The sequence below is a fragment of the Aythya ferina genome, assembly GCF_964211825.1.
Source record: "Aythya ferina genome assembly, chromosome: Z".
Taxonomy (NCBI): Eukaryota; Metazoa; Chordata; class Aves; order Anseriformes; family Anatidae; genus Aythya; species Aythya ferina.
This window is the reverse complement of record NC_140299.1, coordinates 18,839,604-18,863,592: the sequence shown is the minus strand read 5'-3', so window position 1 is coordinate 18,863,592 and position 23,989 is coordinate 18,839,604. Positions and strand designations below refer to the sequence as shown.

Below are 23,989 nucleotides of genomic sequence, written 5' to 3'. Positions count from 1 at the left end.
GATGACATCACGTCTACATATCCAATTTTCTGATTAGACTGGAATTTAATTGAGCAATTCCAGAGGGGCACTTCTACTTTTTTCACAAACAACTGATATAGAAGTGATTCAACAGTGTGTCAAATGCAACTTTTCTCCCAGATCATGGGTAGGCAGCCAGATGTGGCAATACAAGGATAACAGAGATATCAGAATTAAGCATAAAAGCCAAAGAACAAAGCTGCTGTGCTAGAGCAGTGCAGCTTTGTGTCCGTGTCAGTGGGCAGAATCGGTTACTTTGGGAATATATACAAAGTAAGAATAAAGACAATGTTTCTCTCTGCTTCCGTTAAGGCATCTTATGGACTTCTATCAAGCACATCTTTGTTTAAATAACATTATTAGATGTAGTGGAGTAACCAGTTTTATGGCAGTGTAGACAGGTGAGGTATAGTTTGCTGAGAATACAATTTTATATTCAGGATTGAAACATACCAACAAAACAGAAAGTAATGTGACAAATTTTAATAACACATCAGCAAATGCTGGTATTTTGACAGTGATAAGTTAAAACAAAAGTTAAAACAATAATCGTCTATAAGATTATTAGATCAATACACACTCTGATACATCAAATATATCAGATACACAACATCTGATAGAAAATATGACAACCGGTGAGATAATATTGTTCTAGTAAATAGTAATGGACTATACATATCTTTATACATCATACGACTCTCTATATGGTTCTAAGACAAAAGTCCTTAACACCACTTTGCTTCCACTATAACAGAACTTAAACAGAAATCAAGAAGATAATTTCTTTGTAAAGAGAAAAATCTATCACAATACTTAGAAATCTTACGTTTTTCATCAGTGGATGGAATCCTCAAAACAGCTGCAGGAGAACTTCCAGCAGAATTATAGGCAGTAACAGATATTATATATGCCTCTTCTTTTAAAGGTAATACAATTTTCTTATTGGTGGTGATCTTTGTCATCTGAAGCGCAGCATTGTTTTCTGGAAAATACTGTATTTTGTAGCCTAGAATTCTCCCAGGGTGTGGAATGTTGCCTAGTAGCTATTAAAAAAATGTATTAGTAAGCGTTTCACAGCATTATTTGTATTATCAAAACTATATATTTGATTAAAGACCACTGAATCTCTATAAACTAAAAATACATATGCTACAAAGATATGGTGGGAGGGATGGGTGGAATGTCTGCGTTGTTTGAATGAAGACATAGTCTAACTTACAAGAAAGTCCATTATTTCGCTTCTCAATATGGATTCCTCAGAACATCTCACTACTTCAGAACAGCAATCCGGGAAACACTTAGCATGTTTTATTTCCAGATTGTTATTAATGTTATTTTGAAAAACATTTCAGAACGCTATATTTCATTCTAAGAAGATATGTTACAAGATCATAGAAGAGTGTAACTCTTAAAAGGCTTTTCAGTTCTGATTTATTTCAGTGAGGTGTTTTTTTCCTGATGACAACAAATCCCCCCACTGGTTATATGTCCTACAACACTAAAACACTCCAGTTAACCACCAGCTGCAGTATATGATTATCAATTCATTAAAACCATATATACCTTCCACATAAGATGTACAGGTCTATTTCCAGCTGGGTGTGAAGATTCAATTATCCTCCACAAATCCACTTTTCCTGAGGGAGCTATTCAAAAACAAACAAAATCTTGAAATTTGTTATTATTACAAAGATAGCATAATGTGGAAAAAAATAATCAAAGAATTTCAAAAATAGTCTGGGAGCAACTTACTAAAAAGAGCAACTTACTTCTATTTCTAATGTTGTGCCTTTTTTCTCTAACTAGTACAGCTTTTCCCTTTTTATGCAGCTAGCAACTTCCCTCTTCAAAATACATATATTTTTTCAGATTTCTGAAACCACTTACCACTTAACACTCACAGAATATTTATTTCATCTTTTTTTGTTGTTGTTAATTGCTGTATTTTACCAAAGACAGACATATTACTGAGATTAAGGAAAAAAAAAAAGAGGAAGTACTATCTCCTTAGACAACTATGGTACATTTACTGACAACATTACATAAAATAGCAATTAAATTTTTTTGTTGTTGTTCTTAGAATATGTGATAGACTCTAATAGCTCGGTTCATTTTGGAGTAAACAGTGCTAGAAAGAGGAGCTAAGAAAGGTTCATTGTGTGTGTAAAAATACTTGATTTATGTAATAATTTCAAATTTATCAATGTTCTAGTCACTTATTTAGGCTCTATTTTTTAAGATTTTGGACATTAAAAAGTTCTCTCTAAACCTATGTATCATCTCTCATAGAAATTTTTCTTGTTCTTTCCATATGCTTCCTTCTGGTTTGTTTTGTTAAGTTTTAGAGATGATTTTCTAGTCTTATGTCCTGGTTTTGACTGGCATAGAGTTAATTTTCTTCACAAAGGCTCAGATGATGCTGTATTTCACATTTACGATGAAAATAATATTGCTAACACACCAACATTTTATTTGATGCTGTGTAGTGCTTACACAGAGCCAGGGACATTTTTACTTCTCTCTTGCTGCCTTGCCAGCAAGCAGACTGGGGGTGCACAATAAGCTGGGAGGGAACAGAGCCAGGAGAGCTGACCCAAATTGATCAAAGAAATATTCCCTGCCATATGGCACTGTGCTCAGCAATAAAGGCTATGGAGAAAAGAAGGAAAGGGGGAACATTTGGAGTGATGGCATTGTCTTCCCCAAAAGCTGTTACACATTATGAGCTCTGCAGTCCTGGACATTGCAGAACATCTGCCTGTTGATGTAAAATCATGAATGACTTCCTTGTTTTGCCTGCCTGCATGCAGAGCTTTTGCTTTACCTAGTCTTTGTCTCATGCCACAAGCTTTCCTGCTTTTACCTTTCTGATTCTCCTCTGTATCCCACTGAAGGGTAAGTGGGCAAGCAGCTGTGTGGTGCTTAGCTGCCAACCAGGGTTAAAGCACATTATCTTGTTTTGCAACTGGTAATTTAATTTCTCTGATTCATGTTGCTGGACATACTTGCTACACTGTTTTTCTGCTACTATCCTACTTTGCACATGTTCGTTCTCCATGTACACCCTAATTCTTCCTCTCTTCCTATTTACTCATTTTCTTCCTTAGCCTTGTATTTTTTGCATTTAAATTACCTTTCAGACCTCTTTCTCTCCTTATCTGTCTTCCAGTTTTCCTTCTTCTATATTTAAATAAAATACATGCTTGTTTTGCTTAAACAACAGAATTATAAATTCAATAGATTGAATATGGTGAAAATACTGTTTGCTATTATTAAATCCTAATTCCTCAAAGAATACCCAAAGAAAAGCACACAATATAGTTACCCTACCTTTATCCTCTGTGCTTGCTGTTTTCTCTCTACACCATTCACTCCAGAATTTTGATTCAACACCAATACACCGAACAGCAACTGAATACTCTGTGGAGTCCCACAGACCTGTGAGATTAAGTGATACTACTTTCTCTTCAGAAGTCACTGCGACATTGTCAATTTCCTGTAAGCAGATGCATGAACAAAAATCACTTTTTTTCCTTTTAATTTCATTTTTCTTCATAACATCTTCTTGTAAAATTCCAGAATAAGAAGTTTCAGCCAAAGGTCTGGGCTGATTGACCTTGTGGCTTGAACTGTGTGCAGCTCACAAGCAACAGCAGAGCAGCTGTGCTGGTGCAGGAGGTCCTGGATAACTGTAGTTCCCAGCAGCAGGGAACTGTAGCGTTTGTACTGTGCACTTAGTCATATGGTCTGAATTTTTGGGTAGACCTGTGTGGTGCCAGGGGTTGGACACGATGATCTTTGGACGTCCCTTCCAACTCAGCATATTCTACAATTCTATGAACTGGGAAGTAACTGAGGACTGCTAAAGCCAATGATCACCACAGGTAATTTGCACCTTACAGCAGATGCATCCCCGGGGAGGCAGTGATCACCTGAGTCTGTGAGCCAGCAGGATATAAATTAGAAAATATAAAATTCCGGTACTAAGTTAAAAAAAAACAAAACAAAACAAAACAAAACAAAACAAACAACAACAACAACAACAAAAAACAGCATGGAAAATGGTGCCTTTCAATGGTGAAGGAAGACAAAAGCATGAGAAGTCACTGATGCAATATCTTCTTGGAAAAGTAAGGACAAGGTGAGTAACTTCCTCTTGTCTTAAAAAGGTCCCACTGAAGTGGGAAACTAGATCTTTGTTCCAAAACAAAAAGTGAAAGGAGACATGAAAATATTAGATCCGATGTATCAACCCATCTGGATTGACAACACAAAGTAGAAGCAAAAAATAGGCACTACGGAAAGATTTAAGTGTTCCTGTACAGAACAAGGGGTAGAATCACTACAGTAACATTAGTGTTTTCTCCTCCAAAATGCAAAAATTGATCAATAAGCTCTCCAATTTCAAACTGAAACAGGCTACAATTAATTTTCAAGCTGGCCTAAATTCTACAATGTCAGCAAAGGTAAGTAAGCTTTGGAGTAAGGGAGATTCCTTCTTGGGAGCCAATTTTAAACAGTAATGTCATGTAAGTGTACAATACTGCCAAAAATTTGTGAAAAAAAATTCTTGCCTTCTACCAGTTGAACAAAAAGTGAATCATACTATAACAAAATGCAAGCACCACTCCTTTAAACACCGGAATAAGAAGCACACTGCTTAATAAAACAATCTCTAATATCTGAAATTTTTAGTCCAACCTGATCATAAGAAACTGATTGCCAGAAATAGAAAACTACTTCAGTGAGAATGAATTCATGGACCTACAACACTCTGGTAGATAACAAGACTTCTTAGCCAACCTATAGCAAAAAGAACTTCAAAATTATTGTTAATCTCCTGCAGAACATTAAGTAGAACAGCAAATATCCCAGTCTAGCTTTTTGTTACTTGCCAAATGGCTGTGAACAATATTTAATTATAAACTTAGTGCATGCAGATAGAAAAACTGGTATTTTTTTTTTTTTTTTAACTCAATAATTACAGTATACAGCAAAGTACTGATTTTTTTTTTTATTATTTTTGGGGGGGGGTAGGAAGGTTTAAGATTAAGAAAACAGCTGTCATTTGCTCAATCTTTCTTTTCCATACTTGTTCCAACAGACAGAAAAATGGCTTCTATATCTAACTGATTGTTTGATGCTGTCTTCATTGGCCATTGCCATTGGATTGACTACAGTAAAAATGTTTGCCATAAGAACATGAGGAGGATGCTAATTAAAAAGCACTTCAGCATCAGGAACTTTAGGTCTGACAACTACGATTAGTTACCTTGGTGACTTCTTCTCCTCTCCCAGAATTAAACTTATAATATGTTAAAAATAAATTAATAACCAAGGCCAAGAAAGGCACCTCAGTTTAACGAGCATAAAAAAAAAGGTCAAAGAACCTGACCTATTTTTAAATTTGAAGTAGGAAATCGTATGACTGGAAATGGATTCACTTCCATACTGAAAAGGATTGGAATAATCCATCTGAAAGAAGCCATAGTCTAAATAAAATTGTTTTCTTACAACACTCCTTCATTTAAGTGTCAGAAAGGTAGATTCAGAAAAATAACTTCCCTCATTTTCTATCTTGCAAAATTTATACTTGAAAATTAATATATAATTAGTCCCTCTTAATCTGATTTAACTACTGTAGTGGGGAGTAAATGCTGTTTTCATCATCAGGATGAAACAGGAAAATAAAATAATTTCACCAATTGTGTTTAACCGGTCATACCTTAGCCTATCACAGAAATATTCAGAAGTATGGTATGTACCAAAAGAGACATTGATCAAAAGGAGAGAAAATTAATCCTATATAACAAAACAATGAACTTAAGATCATGTATATCTAATTATGCTCTGCTGAAATGACAAGCTTTTATCATTATATCCAATTAGTTCTTCCCTCTTTTACATACAGCTTTCTATAACATTAAGAAATTAGACACAAACAAGTCCACATTCAGAAAAAAATGTAAGCAGCTTACCGAAGAGTTTGAATACAAGTTTCTATATCGAACCTGGCAGTTTAAATATTGTGCAGGTATAATATCCTCAGGTATTTTCCAGGTTACTGTGAGCAACTGCTTTATACCAGCAATTTTTTTTACGGAAAGTATTTCAGGAGGTTCAAATTTCTCTAGAATTAAGAAAGAAAAGTATTAACAGGTGAAAAGGGTTCAGAATACAAGTTCAGAATTGGTCTACATGCATTCCAAGAAGTTTAACTACTATCCTGGTAATGTACATTCCAGCAGAGAATTCACATGATGATACTCACATATTGATTTCACATATTCACATACAGAATTCATACATGATTCCATAGACTTAACTCTACATATGGGAAGTTATCTGTAAGGGAGATTGCACACAACTAATTTCATGCTGACAAACACACTCTCAAATAGATGTGCAGATTTCTTCTGTCTGTATTAGTGCTGAAGAACACTACCAGAGTCTCTTCTCAAAGACAACAGCAGGGAGAAGAAAAGAAGTGGGGCAGGAATGCTAAGGTCAAGCCCTAATTACAGATGAGGGAAGAGTTCAGTTGAAAAGGATTTGAAGGTGCAGTAATGTGAAGGAGACAATGGGAAAAGGATAGATTAGCACTGAGAAAAGAGATGGCTGGTACAGAGGATATGGAAAGTGACAAGGAGCCACAGCAGGCTTGAACACAAGGAATAAAGGAACACAGGGCTGGAGAGTTGACAAAGTGCTGCACCAAAAATACACAACTAAAAGCGTTATGCTGGCTTCCTCTGAAAGAGCACTAATAAGCCTTTTGAGCTCTTTGCACTGATTCTAGGATAACTGGCTCTTTACACTTCTTTAATATAGTTAAAACTTGTGCCTCATACAACTTCTTGCGCAGTACACACAGCTGCTTCGAGGATACCTGTAAAGTACTGAGGAGCTGAATGTAACATACAGGGTGCGAGCAGAAGCACACTACTGTTACTGTGCTTATGTTATTCACAGTACAGCTCAGGGAAAGCCTTCTAGCTGGGAGTCAGCCTAGCTTCACCCTTGATACCAATATCTCACATGAGCCAGCAAATCAAATGCAACTCCACAACCTGCCACATGCATCGGGAAAAGAACGATTTTAGAGGGATGTGCATTGTTGCAGGGAAGAGTGACGATGCTGACCTTACCTGTCTGATACCAAAATCTTGTTTAATTCCACCAAAATGAATAGAAGAAAATGCAGCAAAGCACAGAGGGAGAAGAGGTAGACAAAACAGTACCATTGCTTCCAGGAATTACAGAATAGAATCATAGGTGATTTATTTATTTTTCCTAACCAGAAAGTAGAACAGCAGAATAAATGATGGGCAGATCTGCAAATAGGATATGATTCATTTACAGCCACATACTGCACTGACATCAGTACCACTCAAAAATACGCACAGTTCAAATACCACTTGTTTGACAAATAATTTTAGTATAAAGCCTTTACTTGTTAATAATTAAAAAACTTTGTAATTTACAATGGCTACTGCAGACATTAGCTAAAACACTGTTGAGGTACCTACTCCATGTTATGACTACAACTGTATCATTTTGATCACCTCTTTGTAAATCCAAGAAACTGCTGAAAATTGCTGCCTGTTACAAGCAGTTCAAAGAATCTTACACATTCAATGCAAACAGTTAAAATACAATGGGAGATTTGCTTCACTAAATTGGAAGCACCCAGATTTTAACAAAATAAAAACTGGGAGGAATAAAACATTTTAAGTACTTAATAACACACTTAATTTCATAAACTTTGTAATTTTATGTGTTTTTTTTTTTAGGTAGTCCTGGGTGGAGCCAGGAGTTGGACTTAATGATTCATGTGGGTCTCTTCCAACCTCAGATATTCTATGATTCTATGAATTTTAACTAGCAATTAAAATGAGATTGTACTTCAAAAGCAAACCGATTTAAAAACAAATGAAACCTAAATAATTGTGTCAAAACTTACAATGAAAAAAAAAAAACTGTTTTCATATTTTCATTCTACAAAAACTAACTTTACATACAGAATTTGTCCCAGAGACCTCTAGGCCATATTCTACAGAAAGGGAAAAAGAATTGTGAAGGTGCCATCAGTTCAACATAATCTGTGCTGCCACCTTTACTTAATGCTTTTTTAATTACCTATGCTTTCCATAGTAATAGGAACACACTCTGATATAGCTTCACCCAAAACATTTTGAGCTTTCACTTGAAAACAAAAATAATTACTAAATGGAATATTTGGGTGACGAAATGAGCATGACTCGGTTTTGCTTCGGCAGCTGGAGAACTCTGAGTCCGGCAGAATCAGACCTTGTGTATTCTTACTAAAAATTAAAAGAGAAAAATAGCAGGAGTTAGCCGTTAGAAGATTTTCTCAGAATAACTCTGATTATTAGGTTGGGATTTAATTATTATATGTTTTTGAGGATGCAGGATTTTTTTTAATACTAAAAATCTCCTTAGGTAATACATGCATGCAAACAAACGTTCTTTCCTAATTGCACTGTTCCTGCATTCACTCTATAAAAACTAAACCCAATAAATAATGCATATGTATAGCCCACAGGGACTCAGCTTTAATTGCCATTAGTAAGACAAATTCCAGCAAGTAGTAATGAAAAGTAAAAATGACTTAATGGGGGATTCATAGGTTATTATTAGTTTAGATTAAAATCAAAGAACAGTGAAATAATCAAGTCACTCCACACAAGACCTCCTTTAACAATATGTATGTAGACACAGCAAGGAACACAAGCCTCATGACACAGCTACAAGATAGCATGCGGACCCGCTGCTGGCCAGAGACGAGCCATGAGTGACACTGCTTCGGCCTCTGGGAGGGAAGATTGAAGAAGGCGGGGTGGGGGAGAGAAATCAACAAAACCAAGAACTGCTGTGCAACAGCACCTGGGAGAGAGCAATGAGAAATGTGAGAGAACCAGAGAAGCAGCCGTGCAGCCCCCAGGCGAGTGCAGCAGGAGATGCTCCAGGCACACAGCAGCAGTTCTCCTGTGGCCTGTGCAGGGGCCCCTGGTGGAGCAGGCTGTCCCCCTGCAGCCCATGGGTCCCACATGGAGCAGATCTCCACGCTGCAGCCCCCCCATGGGTGGAGGAGCCCCCGGTGGAGCAGGTGGATGTGGCCTGGAGGAGGCTGCGGCCCATGGAGAGCCCCCGCAGGAGCAGGCCCCGGGCCGGAGCTGCAGCCCGTGGAGAGGAGCCCACGCAGGAGCAGGGGGTCTGGGGGGGGAGCTGCCCCCACCCGTGGGGGACCCGTGCTGGAGCAGTTTGCTCCTGGGGGATGGATGGACCCCGTGGGACGGAGCCGTGTGGGAGCAGGTCTTGAAGAGCTGCTGCCTGTGGGCAGCCCCCGCAGGCTCAGTTGGGGAAGGACGGCATCCATGGGAGGGACCCCATGGGGAGCAGGGGCAGAGAGGGACCGGGAAGGAGCGGCAGAGACGAAGCGTCAGGGACTGACCACAGTCCCCATTCCTGTTCCTCTGTGCTGCTTGGAGGGGAGGAGGTGGAAAAGGGTGGATGGGGAAAGGCGTTTATGGTTTGCTTTTAGTTTCTCACTGCTTCCTCTAGTTTCTTAGTAATAGGTAATAAGTCGGTCTCCCTGCGCTCAATCTTTTTTGCCCATGATGCTAACTGTTGAGTGATCTCTCTGTCCTTATCTCAGTCCTTGATCCACTTTTCAACATATTTACTCCCCTTTTCCATTTGAGGAGGGGGAGTGAGAGAGCAGTTGTGGTGTAGTTCAGCTGTCCAGCTGGGTAAATCCACCATAGTAGTCGTATAGTAACACAAACAGGGAAATTGATCTAAATGGTTAATGGTTAGATTTTACTGGAAATAGATCTGCAATTCACTGTGTGGTTAAAGAAAAAATTGTGCTGGTACAGGAAGGAACAGTATCAATACTTATTTTCAACATCTGGCACAGTTTATGGTTTCACGTGTTCAACTGGTACAAAACACAGAAACACTAGAAGCAGTAGGAAGTTCTACCTAACAAAGGTGGTCTAAAATGTCAAGCCTAAAGTAGAGACAAAACTAAAGATATCTTCCCGTCCTTCCATTTGCATAAAAAGATGTAATATGCTAATATAACTTACAATAAGAAAGTATTTCCTTTGGAGTCTACATTCCTTCCATTTCTCAAGGACATCTTAGGCATTTTAGAAAACTTCATGCCAGCATATTATCTACAGCCTCAAGCAGCAATATTATGAAAAACACATTGACGAGTGTATTTGATAAAATCTGTGCTGTTGCCTTCAAAACTGTATCTTGAGATTTGCCTTGAAACAACAGTGATTTCACTATTTTCACAATAACTTATGAAAATGTAAGCTCCTAAGCAAAATCTAAAATTAAAATTGAAAGAATCAAATAACTCTTCTCTTATAATGGGGTTGTGAAGATACTAAAAAGCACAAGACTGCATAACTTGTATTTGTAAATGCAAATCCCCAGATATGAGGATATGAGCAGACCAAAAAGGACAACTCTTGATTCTTTCACTGAGACAGTATGACTCCAAAGACTACTAGGTTAAAGCCTAATGCGGTCAGATGCTATTGCTGTTGCTCGTCATTATACTTTACGGTTTGCATTCTTTCCCCTACCCTAAAACAGCCTTCAGATGAGAGGTCTGGTTGTCAATCACTATACCTTAGAGTACTATACTACAAAAAATGCTTTGAATTAGAAAAGCACCTTGAAAACTTATTTAATGTAAAATAAATAAGATCTGAAATACCCCTATGTGCAACACCTTAGTACAAACTGTTGTATATGTTATTATTAGACAGAACAACAGGGACTTTAATGGTTTTAAGGGGGAATTGTTTAAAGTTGGGGAAGAAGGCATCTTTCCCCATTCAAACCAAGGACAGTTGGTAAGTTTCTTGGTTACAGTCCAACTAAGTGCCTCCATTCTGACTCAGCAGTAGAATATCTTAAATGATTATATTTGTACCTAGGCTTACTCAGTTTGACCTAATTAATAATGGTATTTCAGGGAAACAGGGGAACATCAATTCCAACAACGAGTTGTGTGCTGAGTTAAAAGCATTCATTGTGTTTATACAGAGTACTAGAACAGTATCAGGTTGTAACTTTTTTAACCATTATCAATCCAAAATAAATTGTGCTTACTGAGGAATGCCATGACACCGAACTACATGATGCTTCCAGGTTTATTTTAAACAGAAGTGAGAATATGATGGGGAGGGAGATAGCAGTCTTACCCCAGCACCCCAGTTCCTGATACATCCAATACTTACATTTTTCTGTAAAGAGTATAGGTTGTTGTAAGATTTGTTTCTCTTCCTGAAGTCCAGTTGCAGGTAAGTTCAACATTAAAGTAATAAATACAGGAAATATTTCCTGGCGTGTCTGGTGGAACTACAATGACCAAGGAGAAAAAAATATTCTTATAAACAACTTTAATATAAAACTTACTATGTTAGTCAGAAGGCCAAGCTTCACTATGTGGCTTTCACAGAACTCCATTTTTTTTTTCCTCTTATTGCCCTCAAAACTCTTCACAAAACCAAAACCATTCCTTCTTTCCCCAGGGAAGCAGGAAGACTGGCTCCAACTGATTCTCAGAAAATACTTAACTGAATGGGCCTGGAGGTATTTTTATAGTAGCTCATTAAACATATCAAAACAAAATATATTTTGTCCTGAATGTCTAAATACACTCCCTGTAAAGTGTCTGTAGGTAAACACCAGTCCAGCCACTAGCAGGAAAACAAAGATACAGCAAAAATGTACAAGCATTGTCTGAAAGATAAAGCTCCTCTTGGTTCCTTCTCAGAATACCTAGCCACATACCTTACTAAAACTGCTAAACTAAGAAGCCTGGATGGCCTCAGACTGCAGAAGACAACTTCCTGGAAAATGTATCTATGTGACCTTGAAGCAACCACTAATTTCACTTATAAGCAAGATGGCACAAAGGAAACAATCCATAAAAATGTAACACCCTCAAAGATACCTGCGTTAAACACAGACTTCACTCACTAGAAGAAATTGGAGTTGAAAGGAAGAGAACTGCTCCCACTGAAATACACTGACAGAAGTATTATTTTGCAGAACTGGCTTCTTCACTGTTCTACCTAGCACGTTTCTTAAAAAGATCTTTTTGCTTACAGCACACTTCACTTTGCAAACCATCAGTATTTTCTGCTGTTCTTTATTCTGTGGGTTTATTTCTCTGCATTTACCGCTTCCTTACTAGAATGGAATCCCCATGCATGCATTAGTATAAAATGGACTTAACCTGCTCAGTAAAATAGAGAAGTAGTATTTATATTTATCCTGCAACTTTCTCCAGATGAGACTATGATTATAATTTTTCTGGAACAGAGGATTGGAAAGGAAATCATCCCTTGAGAAGGCTTAAGTTGGCTAGGCTAGACATGAGAAATAATCAAAGAGAAGGATCTAGTTGTCTCTGAACTCAACAAAAACCACCCACTGCTTTAGCTGGTCAAATCAGGGTCAGATTATGGATTAGCATCAATAAGGATTGCCAAAAATTTCATGCTTTAGTTTAGGAAAAAAAAAAAAAAAAAAAAAAGATACTTGAATAAAAGGTCTTATAATGCCCCAAGCCAAACAAACAAGCAAACAAAACTAGGTCCAAAAAAAAAAACAAAAACATGACAGTAAGTTACGCAAAAATATTAAAACTTTTGTCCCATATTTCTACTTACAGCCAGATTTAACTTCTGTGTGAACCAAAAGTTGTTCTTTGCCTAAGTACTTGATGAAACATTTCACATGTGCTTTGTTGTAAGTGAAATTATGGATGATTACACTAGATACAGTCTCATTCACAATGTTATAGTTTTCCTGAGCAATCAATTCATGATTTAATTTCCAGATGATGTGGCTTGCATTTCTTTGAGGCGTATAGTGTTTTCCAAGAACACAAAACAGTTTCAGGGTGGATCCTCTTTCAATTTCAGGAGATGAAGGAAAAATGTCAGCATCTCTGATAGATTTTTCATCTAAAAGCAAAATTAAAGATATCACATTACCTAGATCCTTTCAACATACCTCCGAAAAAATGCTACCTTATTTTGCCATCAACATATACATGTATGTCTACACATCATTTAATTTGATTTTTTTTCAAATGGAGTTCAAATAAAATTGTCAGATAATCCCTTGAATCAGATTTTGCTGATACTGAGTATGTAAACTCAGTTTTTACAAATTACTATCTTAATACAGGTATTGTATAAGAATTATGTTTCCATACTTTCCCAGATAGAGTGGAGAAGGTTCAACTCGTATGTTCCTTAATAGAAGTAAATGAAGAAAGGAGGCTGTTGCCATTTAAATGTTTTTAAAAACCTGTATATAAAAAGTACACCTGCAATTTCATTGTATCATTACTATTGAGTATGTCAGGAAGTACATCAAACTGTTAAGTTTAAAACCTATAACCAGGCTGCAGTATATTTCAATGTTTCATTAGGATTTTACCCTTCATAGAATTTAAAATCTCAAACACAGTGCAGGAATTGTATGTAAAATGTACACAAAAGGAAAACACAGAAGGAGGGTGAAGGAATGAACTCAAAGATCTCATAGAGAACTCAAAAAGTGTAAGAATCACCCAAAGGAATCCTGCAAGGAGCTATTTTATCTATTTTACTGTTGCTACCTGTTTCTTGAAGCCAAATTTCATAAATAAATCTGCTAAATAAAAAACAAACAAAAGAACATCTTTCAGACATAGAATTTTGTTTTGCTGGAATTAAGAAATTAAACCAAATATTAAACTTTCTTCCTTGTTTTCTGCTAATTCTCTTCTGGTGTATTTTAACCCTTATGTGATTTGATTCTGTCTATCTTTTTGCTGTCTTTTTGTTTCAAAGTAATTTATTTTAATTTCAAATTAATTAAATAAAACATAACTTTGTTTTTCATACTGCTACACAGTTTCCTGTGTATCACATATAAGCATTCAGCTGCCCTGCTTCATACAGTTTAAGCTTCTACAAATATATGCATCCCCTCTTCCATGTAATCCCCAAACAATTTGAGATGCCATTATGTAATACACTACTGTTGTGTGTTAAATTATATGCGACAAATTGCATTGAATTGTCAATTACCATCAGTCATTATTTCAGTCTGGCCTTGTGATTTCCTTTTCTAACCTATACTATTCAACTTAATCGGTATAAAGTGCCACTGTTGTCACAAGCAGCATTTTTAATCCCCATGTCACTGATTCACTCTGGTGTTACTCCCTTCCCATGTCAGAATGCCTAACTGTGTAAGAGAACTACAGGGAAACTGAAACAAATGAAAAATAAGAGCTTGGTGAAAATGCACACAGTTTTCCATGCAGATCGGTTTTGTAACCACTTCAAAACCGGCCATACAAACAAGCACTGCAATGGAAGGAGATGGAGATCCAGAGGCAGAAGGTGAGCAGGACTAGAAGGTGAGCTGTGTTTCTCCCAGCTTCAGCAGTTATGCAAGCTTAAATTGACGGTGGAGCTGCCTAATTTATTTTAAAAAATGACATTCACATACCATTAAGAAACTTGTAAAATTAGGGATAATATAAGAATGTTAGTAGTCATGGCATGAATTTATGAAAAAAGTAATATGTGACCTAAACCTGTCCCGAAGCAGCACACATTAACTGCTCTTTTAGTGCTCACATGTTACATAAATGTTAATTTGTTCCATTTACAGATCTCCAAAGTTAACAGTCTTGACAACCTAACAAGAATTGAACTATGTATGGTACGACTTTCTGGTGCAGGCTCCTCCTATATCCTGTGCAGCAGAGAAAGAGTTACCCAGGTAAGCTTTAAAATATTCTTTTTTAAAAACACAAAAGAAAACAAATCCAGGCTGCAACAATCATAATTTGCATTCCACAAAGAGATCAAGAATGCTATAAATTAATTTTTCACACTACTGTACACTACTTAATGTGTACAGTATGGTTCTATTTTTAATTATATATTTTTTTTCATTTTAATAATGCTTGGACATTTTACTTGGTGAAAGACACCTTTCAAAAAATTTTCTTATGGCAAGACAAGTGCTAGTAATAAGGAAACAAACCTGCTATAGAACTTCCGCAGAGCAAGACGAACATCCAAATCCAACAGTTGAACATTTCCTTTTCATAAACTATGGGCAGGAAACACTGTCATAAAAAAAAAAAAGGAATAAATATATACATAAAAATGATATACTTCAAGTAAAGGTGTCCCTGTAACTTTAATACTTTGCAAACATTTATGTAAGAGTTAATGATGATTCACTCGGATTGAAGTTTACTTTATCTCAGTGTAAGTTTCCTGCACAATGGAGAAATCTGATGCAGTTTTCCTAAGGTAAGTGTTTGAGTTTTCCATAACAAAGAGAGAGGTAAGCACACCTGAAATCCTTCTGGGGGTGATCCAGTCTGCCTTCCAATGCCAGCGTAAAGAATGGTTGAAAAATGCCTTTGTGTCTGTGTGAAATTCAGCCTGCCTAGCTATCTTCTGCGGAGAGACATTTAGCAAGGCTGATTCTTTTAAAATGTCTACAAGAGAACTCCATTCAAAAATAAAGGAAAATCATAATGGTCAGGTGAATCCAAAAAAGGCTTTACCAACTTCATAGGAACATGCACCAAAGATTACCACAGCTTTGTCGTAAACAGTGATGCAGTCAGTACTTTATGAGCTAGGAGACCAGTGGTTGCTGAGAAACTAACACTTCAAAAATGATTAGTGGTATCAACAAAACTGAGCAAAATAATCAAGAGCCGTACAAGATGTGCCTAATCAAAGCTATGACAGAGTAGGAAGGGTAAGCCCAAGAGAAATCAAGTCTGCGCAGTAATGGGTTACAGATGCTGCACTGGCGTAAGTACTTTTTTCTGCTTCAAGAAGTACATCATCTTATTAAGTAGTTAAATAAAATGTTTTGTAGCAGCTCCATGAATATGGCTTTAATCTTGGAGGAAATGCTCATTTATGAGAACACCAAATCCTGTGTGTGGCATGCGAAGATAAGCATGTATAACTGTTCACAGGAAAGAGGTTATGGCATTTAACATAATAAAGCTCTATTATTCTTTTTTGTAGTCTTAACTACTAGCAACCTGCAACAAAAGCTCAATGTGTTCTCTATGTTGTAAGGACTTCATGAAATAAAACCAACAGTTCAAAACAGTTTTTTTCCTAAAAAAGAATCGAGAAAAAAAGAGGGGATAGAATTGTCACCACAAAGCAACTGTCTAGACTGAACGTGAATTCACTGTTCTGTGTAAGAAATGGTCATAGTTTTTCTTACCTGTGGCATACTCAAAATATATTTCAGTTAATACCAAGACCAAAACAAAGATATTGGTTCTCCCCAAAAGGGGCATGCAAACTATTAGCATTAGTAAATGAATCATTGTAACTGTTTACTTTTAATTTTTAATCGTTTAACTTAATTAATCAAGTAAACAAAACAATTAGTAAAGTATTACAGAATACAATCCCTTCCAATTTAGGAAAGGAATAACTTACGAGAAGTTTTTAATAAAATTAATAGTCCATTTCAATAGAAGATGTTTCAATAGAGAATGGCAACTGTAAGTTGACATGGACACTTGACTTTATCTGGGAGCACCAGCTGACTCTTCTGGAAATTACTGTGCAGATCATGCCCAGAAGTTTTGTGATAAAAATGAAAAGACAGTATGAGAAAAAGGACCTTTTTCTTGGTAAAAACTTGGTAAAAGCATAAAACACGTCAAAGAGTTCAAAAACTCTTGCAAGGAGATGCAGAACTGTCTGACATACTAAAAAAATGGGAAAAACAGAAAAAGTTTATTAAGTCTGTTACACGCTTCCCACTCAAAAAAACTATTTTTTTTTCCTTAAAATTTCACAAAACCCTAAGTTTCTGCTGAAATTTTACATGCAAGTTCTCTATTTTTAGGGGACAAGAGACAGAATAGGCGGCATTTCAGCCAAAATAATTCAGCTATTTCCAATAATAGGGAAAACGCTTTTTGACCGGTCTTTTTACTTGCTCCAGCGATCCCATACTTTTTTTAGCAAGGAATCAGAACACAAAAGCATAGGGAAGTCAAAACCATTTCTGAGTTATGCTTGTGCCAAAAACATCCCATACCACCATAAACTCCACTACAGTGGAGCACAGCACTAAGAAGCCCAGGCATGGCAAATCCAGCCGCAAGCCCAGTTGCAAGCCTTCAAAAAACTCTGGTTCCACATGCCTACCCAAAAGCTTAAACAAAGATCAAACATCCCATCCATTCTCAGTGATCTCCTTGTCCTCTACCATCACCAGCTTTTCTCTTTTTTCCTAGTGATTTGTACACAGTCATTTCCACTTGGTAAAAGAAAAAAAAAAATTACGTATATATATATATACACACACGTTTTTGCTAAGGTAGCAAATGTGACTTGCTATATGACCTGAAGAGCATCTGATTTGCTTAAATAGAGAACTGCATGGGGCCTAGGGAGAGAGATCTCCATGGCATTTCTTCCCATTTCTTCTTCTGTTAATTTGGTTCAGTCCTGAACCTTGCACCTTCTCCCACCTTCTCGAGTGCCATTGGCAGCCAGTTATTCGACATGCAAGTCGCTTACTACTGCATGCCAGAAACCAGAGAGTGACTCAGCAGGTTACATCTCTCTTCCCATCTTATGTGGCAACCATACGTGAATAAATAGGTCTTCAGCTGTTTGCTCGTTTAAGAAATCGCACACGTAAAAGTGTTACAAGAATGGTCTGGTGATGGAAAAGTCACACCATAAATTCAGACTTGCTGAAAGGGTGCGACACAAAACTGGGAGGAAGAGCTGATAGAGCAGAGAGTCATGCACCATCCAGAAAGACCCTGACAGGCTGGACAGGTGGTCAGGTGGGCTGACAAAAACCTCACGAAATTCAACAAGGAGGAGTGCAGAGCCCTGCACCTGGGGAGTAGCAACCCCAGGCACCCACACGGGCTGGGGGCCTCCCAGCTGGGAAGCAGCTCTGTAGGAAAGACCCCCTCCTGGGGGTCCAGGTGGACTCCAAGCTGAACGTGAGCCAGCAGGCTGATGGTAACAAGGCTCACACTAGGCAAGGTATTGCCGGCAGCTCAAGGGAGGTGATCCCTCCGCTACGTTCAGCACTGGGCGGCCACCCCAGAGGAGTACTGTGTCCAGTTCTGGGCTCCCCAGTGCAAGGGAAACACAAAAATACTGGAAGGGGTGTAACAAAGGGCCATGACGATGGGTGAAGGGACTGAGCATCTCTTTTACAGCTGGGACTGCTTCGCTTGGAGAAGAGGAGGCTCATAGGGATCTCATCAATATACAGAAACACTTGAAGGGAGGGTGCAAAGAGAACGGGTCCAGGCTCTTTTCAGTGGTGCCCAGTGCCAGGCCAAGAGGCAAGGGGCACAAACTTCAGTGCAAGAGGTTCCTTCCAAACACCAGGCAGCACTTCTTCCCACACTGTGCGGTGAGGGAGCCCTGGCACAGGCTTTGGGGTCTCCTCCTTGGGGATCTCCAAAAACACCAGGACGTGGCCCTGGGCAGCCTGCTCTGGGTGTCCCTGCTTGGGCAGGGGTTGGGCCAGATGGGCCCTAAGGTCCCTGCCAGCCTCAGCCCTTCCATAAGTCTATGAAAGATACCTAGAAAAGCTAAAAGCAGGTCAGCAAACAAACTGCATGAGCAGAACCATTTTCCTCAACAAGAGTTATTTAAAAACTCGATTAATCAAAACGATTTCTTGCAGGAAGGGAAAATCACAATGAAGGTATTTTTTAAAAAGGTAATATTATTGATGAAAAAAGGCTGCCTCAACACCAAAACAACTGTTCTTCCATTTTTCATTTTGAAATTTATTAAGTTATTTGGAATTATTATGGTTTAAAATATATAAGTAAATCAGATGAAAAAATGACCCTAACCAACTTCTCATTACATTTTCTATGTAGAGCTGTTTCTCGATCAGCTTTCCTCCCTTTCCTTCCCATTTTTCAGGATGGGAAAGTTTCTTCCACTCAAACCTAATTGAATATTATTTTTAAACTACACAAACACATACTTCTGAATGCAATGCAGCTGTTGCGCCATGCATAGAGGACATGGTACATTTATAAGTGGAACCAGAAGTATTTCTTTAGCCTGCATAAAACGTAAGCCCAGTAATTTTCAAGAATTTCTAACGTTTTTGTTGGAACCTAACAGGGTGGCCTTTCCCACTAGGTATAAATACAGCTCTCTTAGCAACTGACAACAAAAACTGAATAGTGATTGTAGCCTTACATTCAGTCTTTAGCAGCAATTGGAGGATCTCTACCATGCGAAGCGACAGACTTTGCTCTATCAGCAAATGCTGATTGCCAGGAGCCCTAGTGTGAGCTACCCCAGTGAATTCATTTGGAATTAATACAGAAAAAGAATGAGATTCATTTGGAAAAGGTGTAAGCACAGGTGTCCTGAACTCTACTATTCAAATCTATCAGTGTTTACAGAAATCCTGAAGGGAAGGAGGGCATTTTGAGGCAAATAAACCCAATGTGAACTTCAGTCTTGTTCCTATAAAACAGGCTGCAGAAGCATCGGCTTCCAGGACCCGTTCCAAGGGTGAGTACCAGTGGATATCAGAAGAGGAAAAGAATAGATTTCTCTGCACAGGTCAGAGCAGAGAGTGACATGCAAGCATACTGGAGGAAGCAGCAGAAGTGAGGGACAGTCAATTTCCTCTCTGAATTCTCTAATCCCTACAAATCATACTTTGGCAAGCCCATTCATGGGAAAAATGGCAAACACTGTAGTAAATGATCCTGAGCACACTGGTTTTGTGACCTGCAGTACTCAACTGAGCTAAAAATACTGTTAGCTGAACCTTAGTCCAGGAAAAATAAAACTTACAACTTTGACATTTAAATAAAATTTCACTTGAACAGTAATTAAGCACATTTTCTGATGTGCTTACATCAAAAACAAACTTATTTAAATTTGAAATTATGGCAACTTGCCTTAAAACCCATCATTAAAATTACTACTTATTACTGAAATAAACTCAGAGTATTATTCAAATAATACAGCTTTATTGAGAAAATAGAAACCAGTAAGTTTCCAGAGACATCTGAAGAAGCAACATGGAGAAGAGCCTCTTGAAGCTCAGTGCCAACTTGTGACGGCAGACTTGTTCTACATATGTCATAGTGGGAAAAAAAAGAATAGAAACAAAGGCTGTAATCATTAAGTTCAATGACTTGTTAATTTACAAACTGCAAGTTAACTAGAAACTGAAAAAGCAGGAAAGACATTTTCCTCTTTCAGCCTCTAAATAATAATAATAATAAACAAAAAGGCACAACAGGATAAGACACTGTTGTTCTAAAATCCTGAAGGACATAGTGACAAGGAAAGGTCAGTTCAGCTAAAAACTACTGATAACATTTATTGTTTACGACACATCGAGGTTACAGATGCAAAACTTGTCTTGATAAACCCTTTCCTTTTGTATAGAACGTTATTTAGCAGCGTATTAAATATTAACACATTCTGATATAAAATGCTATACATTATCTTTAAATTCCAAATTTCACCTAAATACAGCTTGATACTAATAAAAGAAAAATGTGTCTAGTAAGTAGAACAGAATTCACTATTCTCTAAACAAATACAAATATAACAGATAGGCCTTTAAATTTATCTTTTGGTACAGATGCCAAGCTAAAAAAAACAGCTGCAGAACAAGTATCTGTTTGCCAGTATATTAATATATGAAACCTCATAATAAATACTTTAATTTTAGTGGAAAAGCTTAAAGCTACAAACACAAAACAAGATTTAATTTCTCTATTTTACATATCAGGGTCCCTTTTTTTTTTTTTCATTTTAAGTACATAATCAGATCTGACTTGATAATGCTTACTAAAAGAAAGGTCAAGACATCAATGCTAACAGAACTGAATGTTGGCCACTACTAGAGACAACTGCAGATCTACTAGCCGCACAGTCATTCCTTGTTTTTGTTTTACCTGTGGAAAAGAAGAAACAGTGGAGCAAGGGCTTAAGTAGGAATCATGCACAGGTCTGATCCCGGGCTTTCCTTCTTAGCGTGAGCTTTTTGGGAACCCCAAATGTTAGAGTATACTTTGAAACATGATTTTGTGTCACACCTTGGTAGGACATTATTAGGTAGGGTCGTTACCTCTGTGCCCCCTCCTTGAGAAAAGAAGGATGACCCAAAGAAAAACGGAGAACAAGACAGATGCCTGTGCCATAGTAAGCAACCAGATGAGGAATCTGGATGATCCCTGCAGAAGGATCCGTGCACTGTGCTTTAAAGGAAGGTATAACTCTTAATAAGAGAGGTTTGAGTTCTTTTTTTTTCCCACCTAAACCACAACCAAAACCCTTCCTTACCTCCCAAACCTGGCAATTGTTTTAACCTCAAGTTCATAAGGAATATGCACCTGTCAGACAGTAAGAGGGAAGATTTCCTGTACTTCTTCAGAGCATTTGTTCACCTGTCCAGCTTCACCTCATAAATTAAGATCAGTTCTAGGTGCTCCAGAGTAAAACCCACATCCACTTAAGTAACGTTTGCAACTGTTTTACAAAAAAGACAAAATTTTCCTGGAACGTTCAGAGGATCAGCTACAGCCCAGTTGCAGATCCTTCCACAGTGCTGCCGGTGTTAGGAGAATAGGGGTAACAACGCAGGTAATCCCGGTCTCCCAAAGACAAGAATCAAAGGAAACAACATGAACACGAAATATCACTATCAGTCAAAAAAGATGACTGCGACCATGCACTTTACATGCCCACACAACAGCCATTCTGAAAAAGAAACATAATCATCTATCCTGGATCACATTAAAAACCCATCTTACAGTCACGGCTGATAATGAGTTTTGCACTTACACAACTGTCGTAATATTTATTCTTGGGTTTAGTAGTTAGTTGGTAATACTGGCAATAACTATGCAATATTTTGTCTCGTATCTTTCTCAATGATTAAGAAGGTCACTCTGCATGGCCTGAATATCCTTCTGCTTCTCTATATGCAAACACCTAAACGTACTCATCTCAAGTTTATACAAATGGAAGTATCATACTCTTCAACAGGTTTGTTTTCCATTTCCTTTGGTTATTTTTCTATATCCTCTTTTGAAGGTTCGCTATTGCTTCATACCCTTCCTAATGTGCGGACACAGTATCTGAATAATTAGCGCTGGGTTTACAGGAGTGGGTTACAGCTCCATTGCATTAATGCAGTTAATGTGTAACATTGCAGGGAAGCCTCTACACAGCCCACCTTCCCCAGTTCCTTCAGTTTTCACTGCGGGATGCCAGACAGATGCCTTCCTCGCTCAGGTTGTTAAAGGAACTTAAGATCACTACCAGGACTCCTACCTGCTAATTCCTCCTACCGCACGTCTAAGCACAGCATCAGCCCTTTTTCCCCAACAGAGGAGGCAGTCTTTCCAAGACAGTTTTTTGTCCTGCTGAGCATGGTCTGTATTCTTTGATCCAGATGTATTTATCTCACTATAAGCCTGCAGGCGACAAGTGACACGTTTCACCCTGCTGACACCAATCATCTCGTAGAGGTTGCGTGTCCGGTCTTCCATTTACTGCCCATAGCGTAAACTCGTACTAGCAATATTTTTGTACCTCGGTGAAAACTGCTGGCTCAAACAGAACTGTGGTGTGAAACTAATTGCAATTACGGGACCTACTAAAACAAACAGATTTTGAGATCTGCCAGCACGACATTTTTCAATTAAAAATGTTCCCTGCAAGTCCCAAATACCGCCAAAAAAAAAAAAAAAAAAAAAAAAAAAAGAAACAGATCCACATTGTCACTGTATATAAATCAACACTGTAACGTTCAATACTTTATGACACAAACCTAGAGGGGTTTTTTCTCCTCTTTCCCTCCCCTCTCCCATTTTGAAGCCTGGTGCTAGTGGTCAGTCTGTGACCGAGGGACCCGCACTGACCGCTCCGCTCCTTCAGCCTGATGCACGGCGCTTTCCCCGAGCACAAAGCCACCCTTTTCCCCCAGTGCCTCAGCTCTCAGAAGTTTGGTTTCAGCTGTTGCGGACACCCACCCGCAGGGGACAGCCCGTAAGGACGCGCAGCCCCATGCAGCCTCCCCATGCAGCTCAAGCAGCGGGCTCGTCGTGTAGGGCGATACCTGCGGCAGGCACGGAGCTCGCAGCAATTACTGCACCTCGCAGGGGGCAGGAGCTGTGCAGGCAGGGCAGGAGAGGCACGGGGCCGCAGCATGGATCCCGATACCCGGCATTTAGCCCCTCCGCAGCGGAGCTCACAGCGGCCGGCAGCTGCCAGGGAGCTGCCGTGCGAGCAGCCCGCCCGCTGCCCGGCACGCCCCGAGCGCGGAGGCCCGGCCCCACCGCCCGCCCCGTGTCCCTGCTCCGAGCCCCGGGGCCGCCTCTCTGCCTCCCTGCCCGGCCCTACCCGGCCCTGCCCGGCCCTGCCCGGCCACCCCACCTTTAGGGCCGGGTCCCGGCCCCTCACGGCCCGCCCGCCATGTTCTGGGGCCGGCCGTGGCGCGGTCAGGCAGAGGGGCATGGCGGCGGCCCCGAGCCCAAAGGGAGGGTGGGGAGAGGGGCCTCGCCCGCTGTGAGCACGCTGAGACCCGTCTGGTGGTTTTTTTGGGTACAGATGGGGTGATTCAGCGGTGTCTGGGAGAGGCGCAGACCTCCAGAGGGGAGCGCGTGGGTTAGGTTAATAGGCAGCACGCCTCATGCATGATTCAGGGCATCAGCACCATTAGGATCAGCCGAAGTTATGGTCCCTTTTAAAGCTGTGTGCCGGCTAATGGCAGCCATCAGCAACAGCGGAATAAAAGGAAAAAGTATCAGGAGGAACATTGCAATTAAGAGGGATACTGTGAAGTCAGCAAATGGAGATGCAAAGTCCCCAGC

General features: G+C 39.0%; 1 protein-coding gene across 6 annotated transcripts in view; it reads right to left on the bottom strand.

Annotated features, from left to right (window-relative positions):
- IL31RA (interleukin 31 receptor A) overlaps window positions 1-23,648 on the bottom strand; it is a 39,683-nt gene extending 16,035 nt beyond the window's left edge. The window contains exons 1-9 of one of the 6 annotated variants that reach the window (XM_084505101.1): window positions 23,553-23,648; window positions 15,133-15,217; window positions 12,750-13,046; window positions 11,310-11,430; window positions 8,161-8,345; window positions 6,000-6,151; window positions 3,352-3,517; window positions 1,585-1,667; window positions 848-1,064 (exon numbers count right to left, since the gene is read on the bottom strand). In XM_084505101.1, the coding sequence (XP_084361227.1) occupies window positions 848-1,064; window positions 1,585-1,667; window positions 3,352-3,517; window positions 6,000-6,151; window positions 8,161-8,345; window positions 11,310-11,430; window positions 12,750-13,046; window positions 15,133-15,217; window positions 23,553-23,633 (1,387 nt within the window). In that variant the 5' untranslated portion in view covers window positions 23,634-23,648. Of the gene's footprint in view, window positions 1-847; window positions 1,065-1,584; window positions 1,668-3,351; window positions 3,518-5,999; window positions 6,152-8,160; window positions 8,346-11,309; window positions 11,431-12,749; window positions 13,047-15,132; window positions 15,218-15,451; window positions 15,474-22,448; window positions 22,855-22,947; window positions 23,128-23,149; window positions 23,469-23,552 lie in introns of those variants that run through there. The other 5 variants (XM_084505102.1, XM_084505103.1, XM_084505105.1 and 2 more) reach the window with 5 other exon arrangements.
- Between the last annotated feature and the right edge of the window lie 341 nt (window positions 23,649-23,989).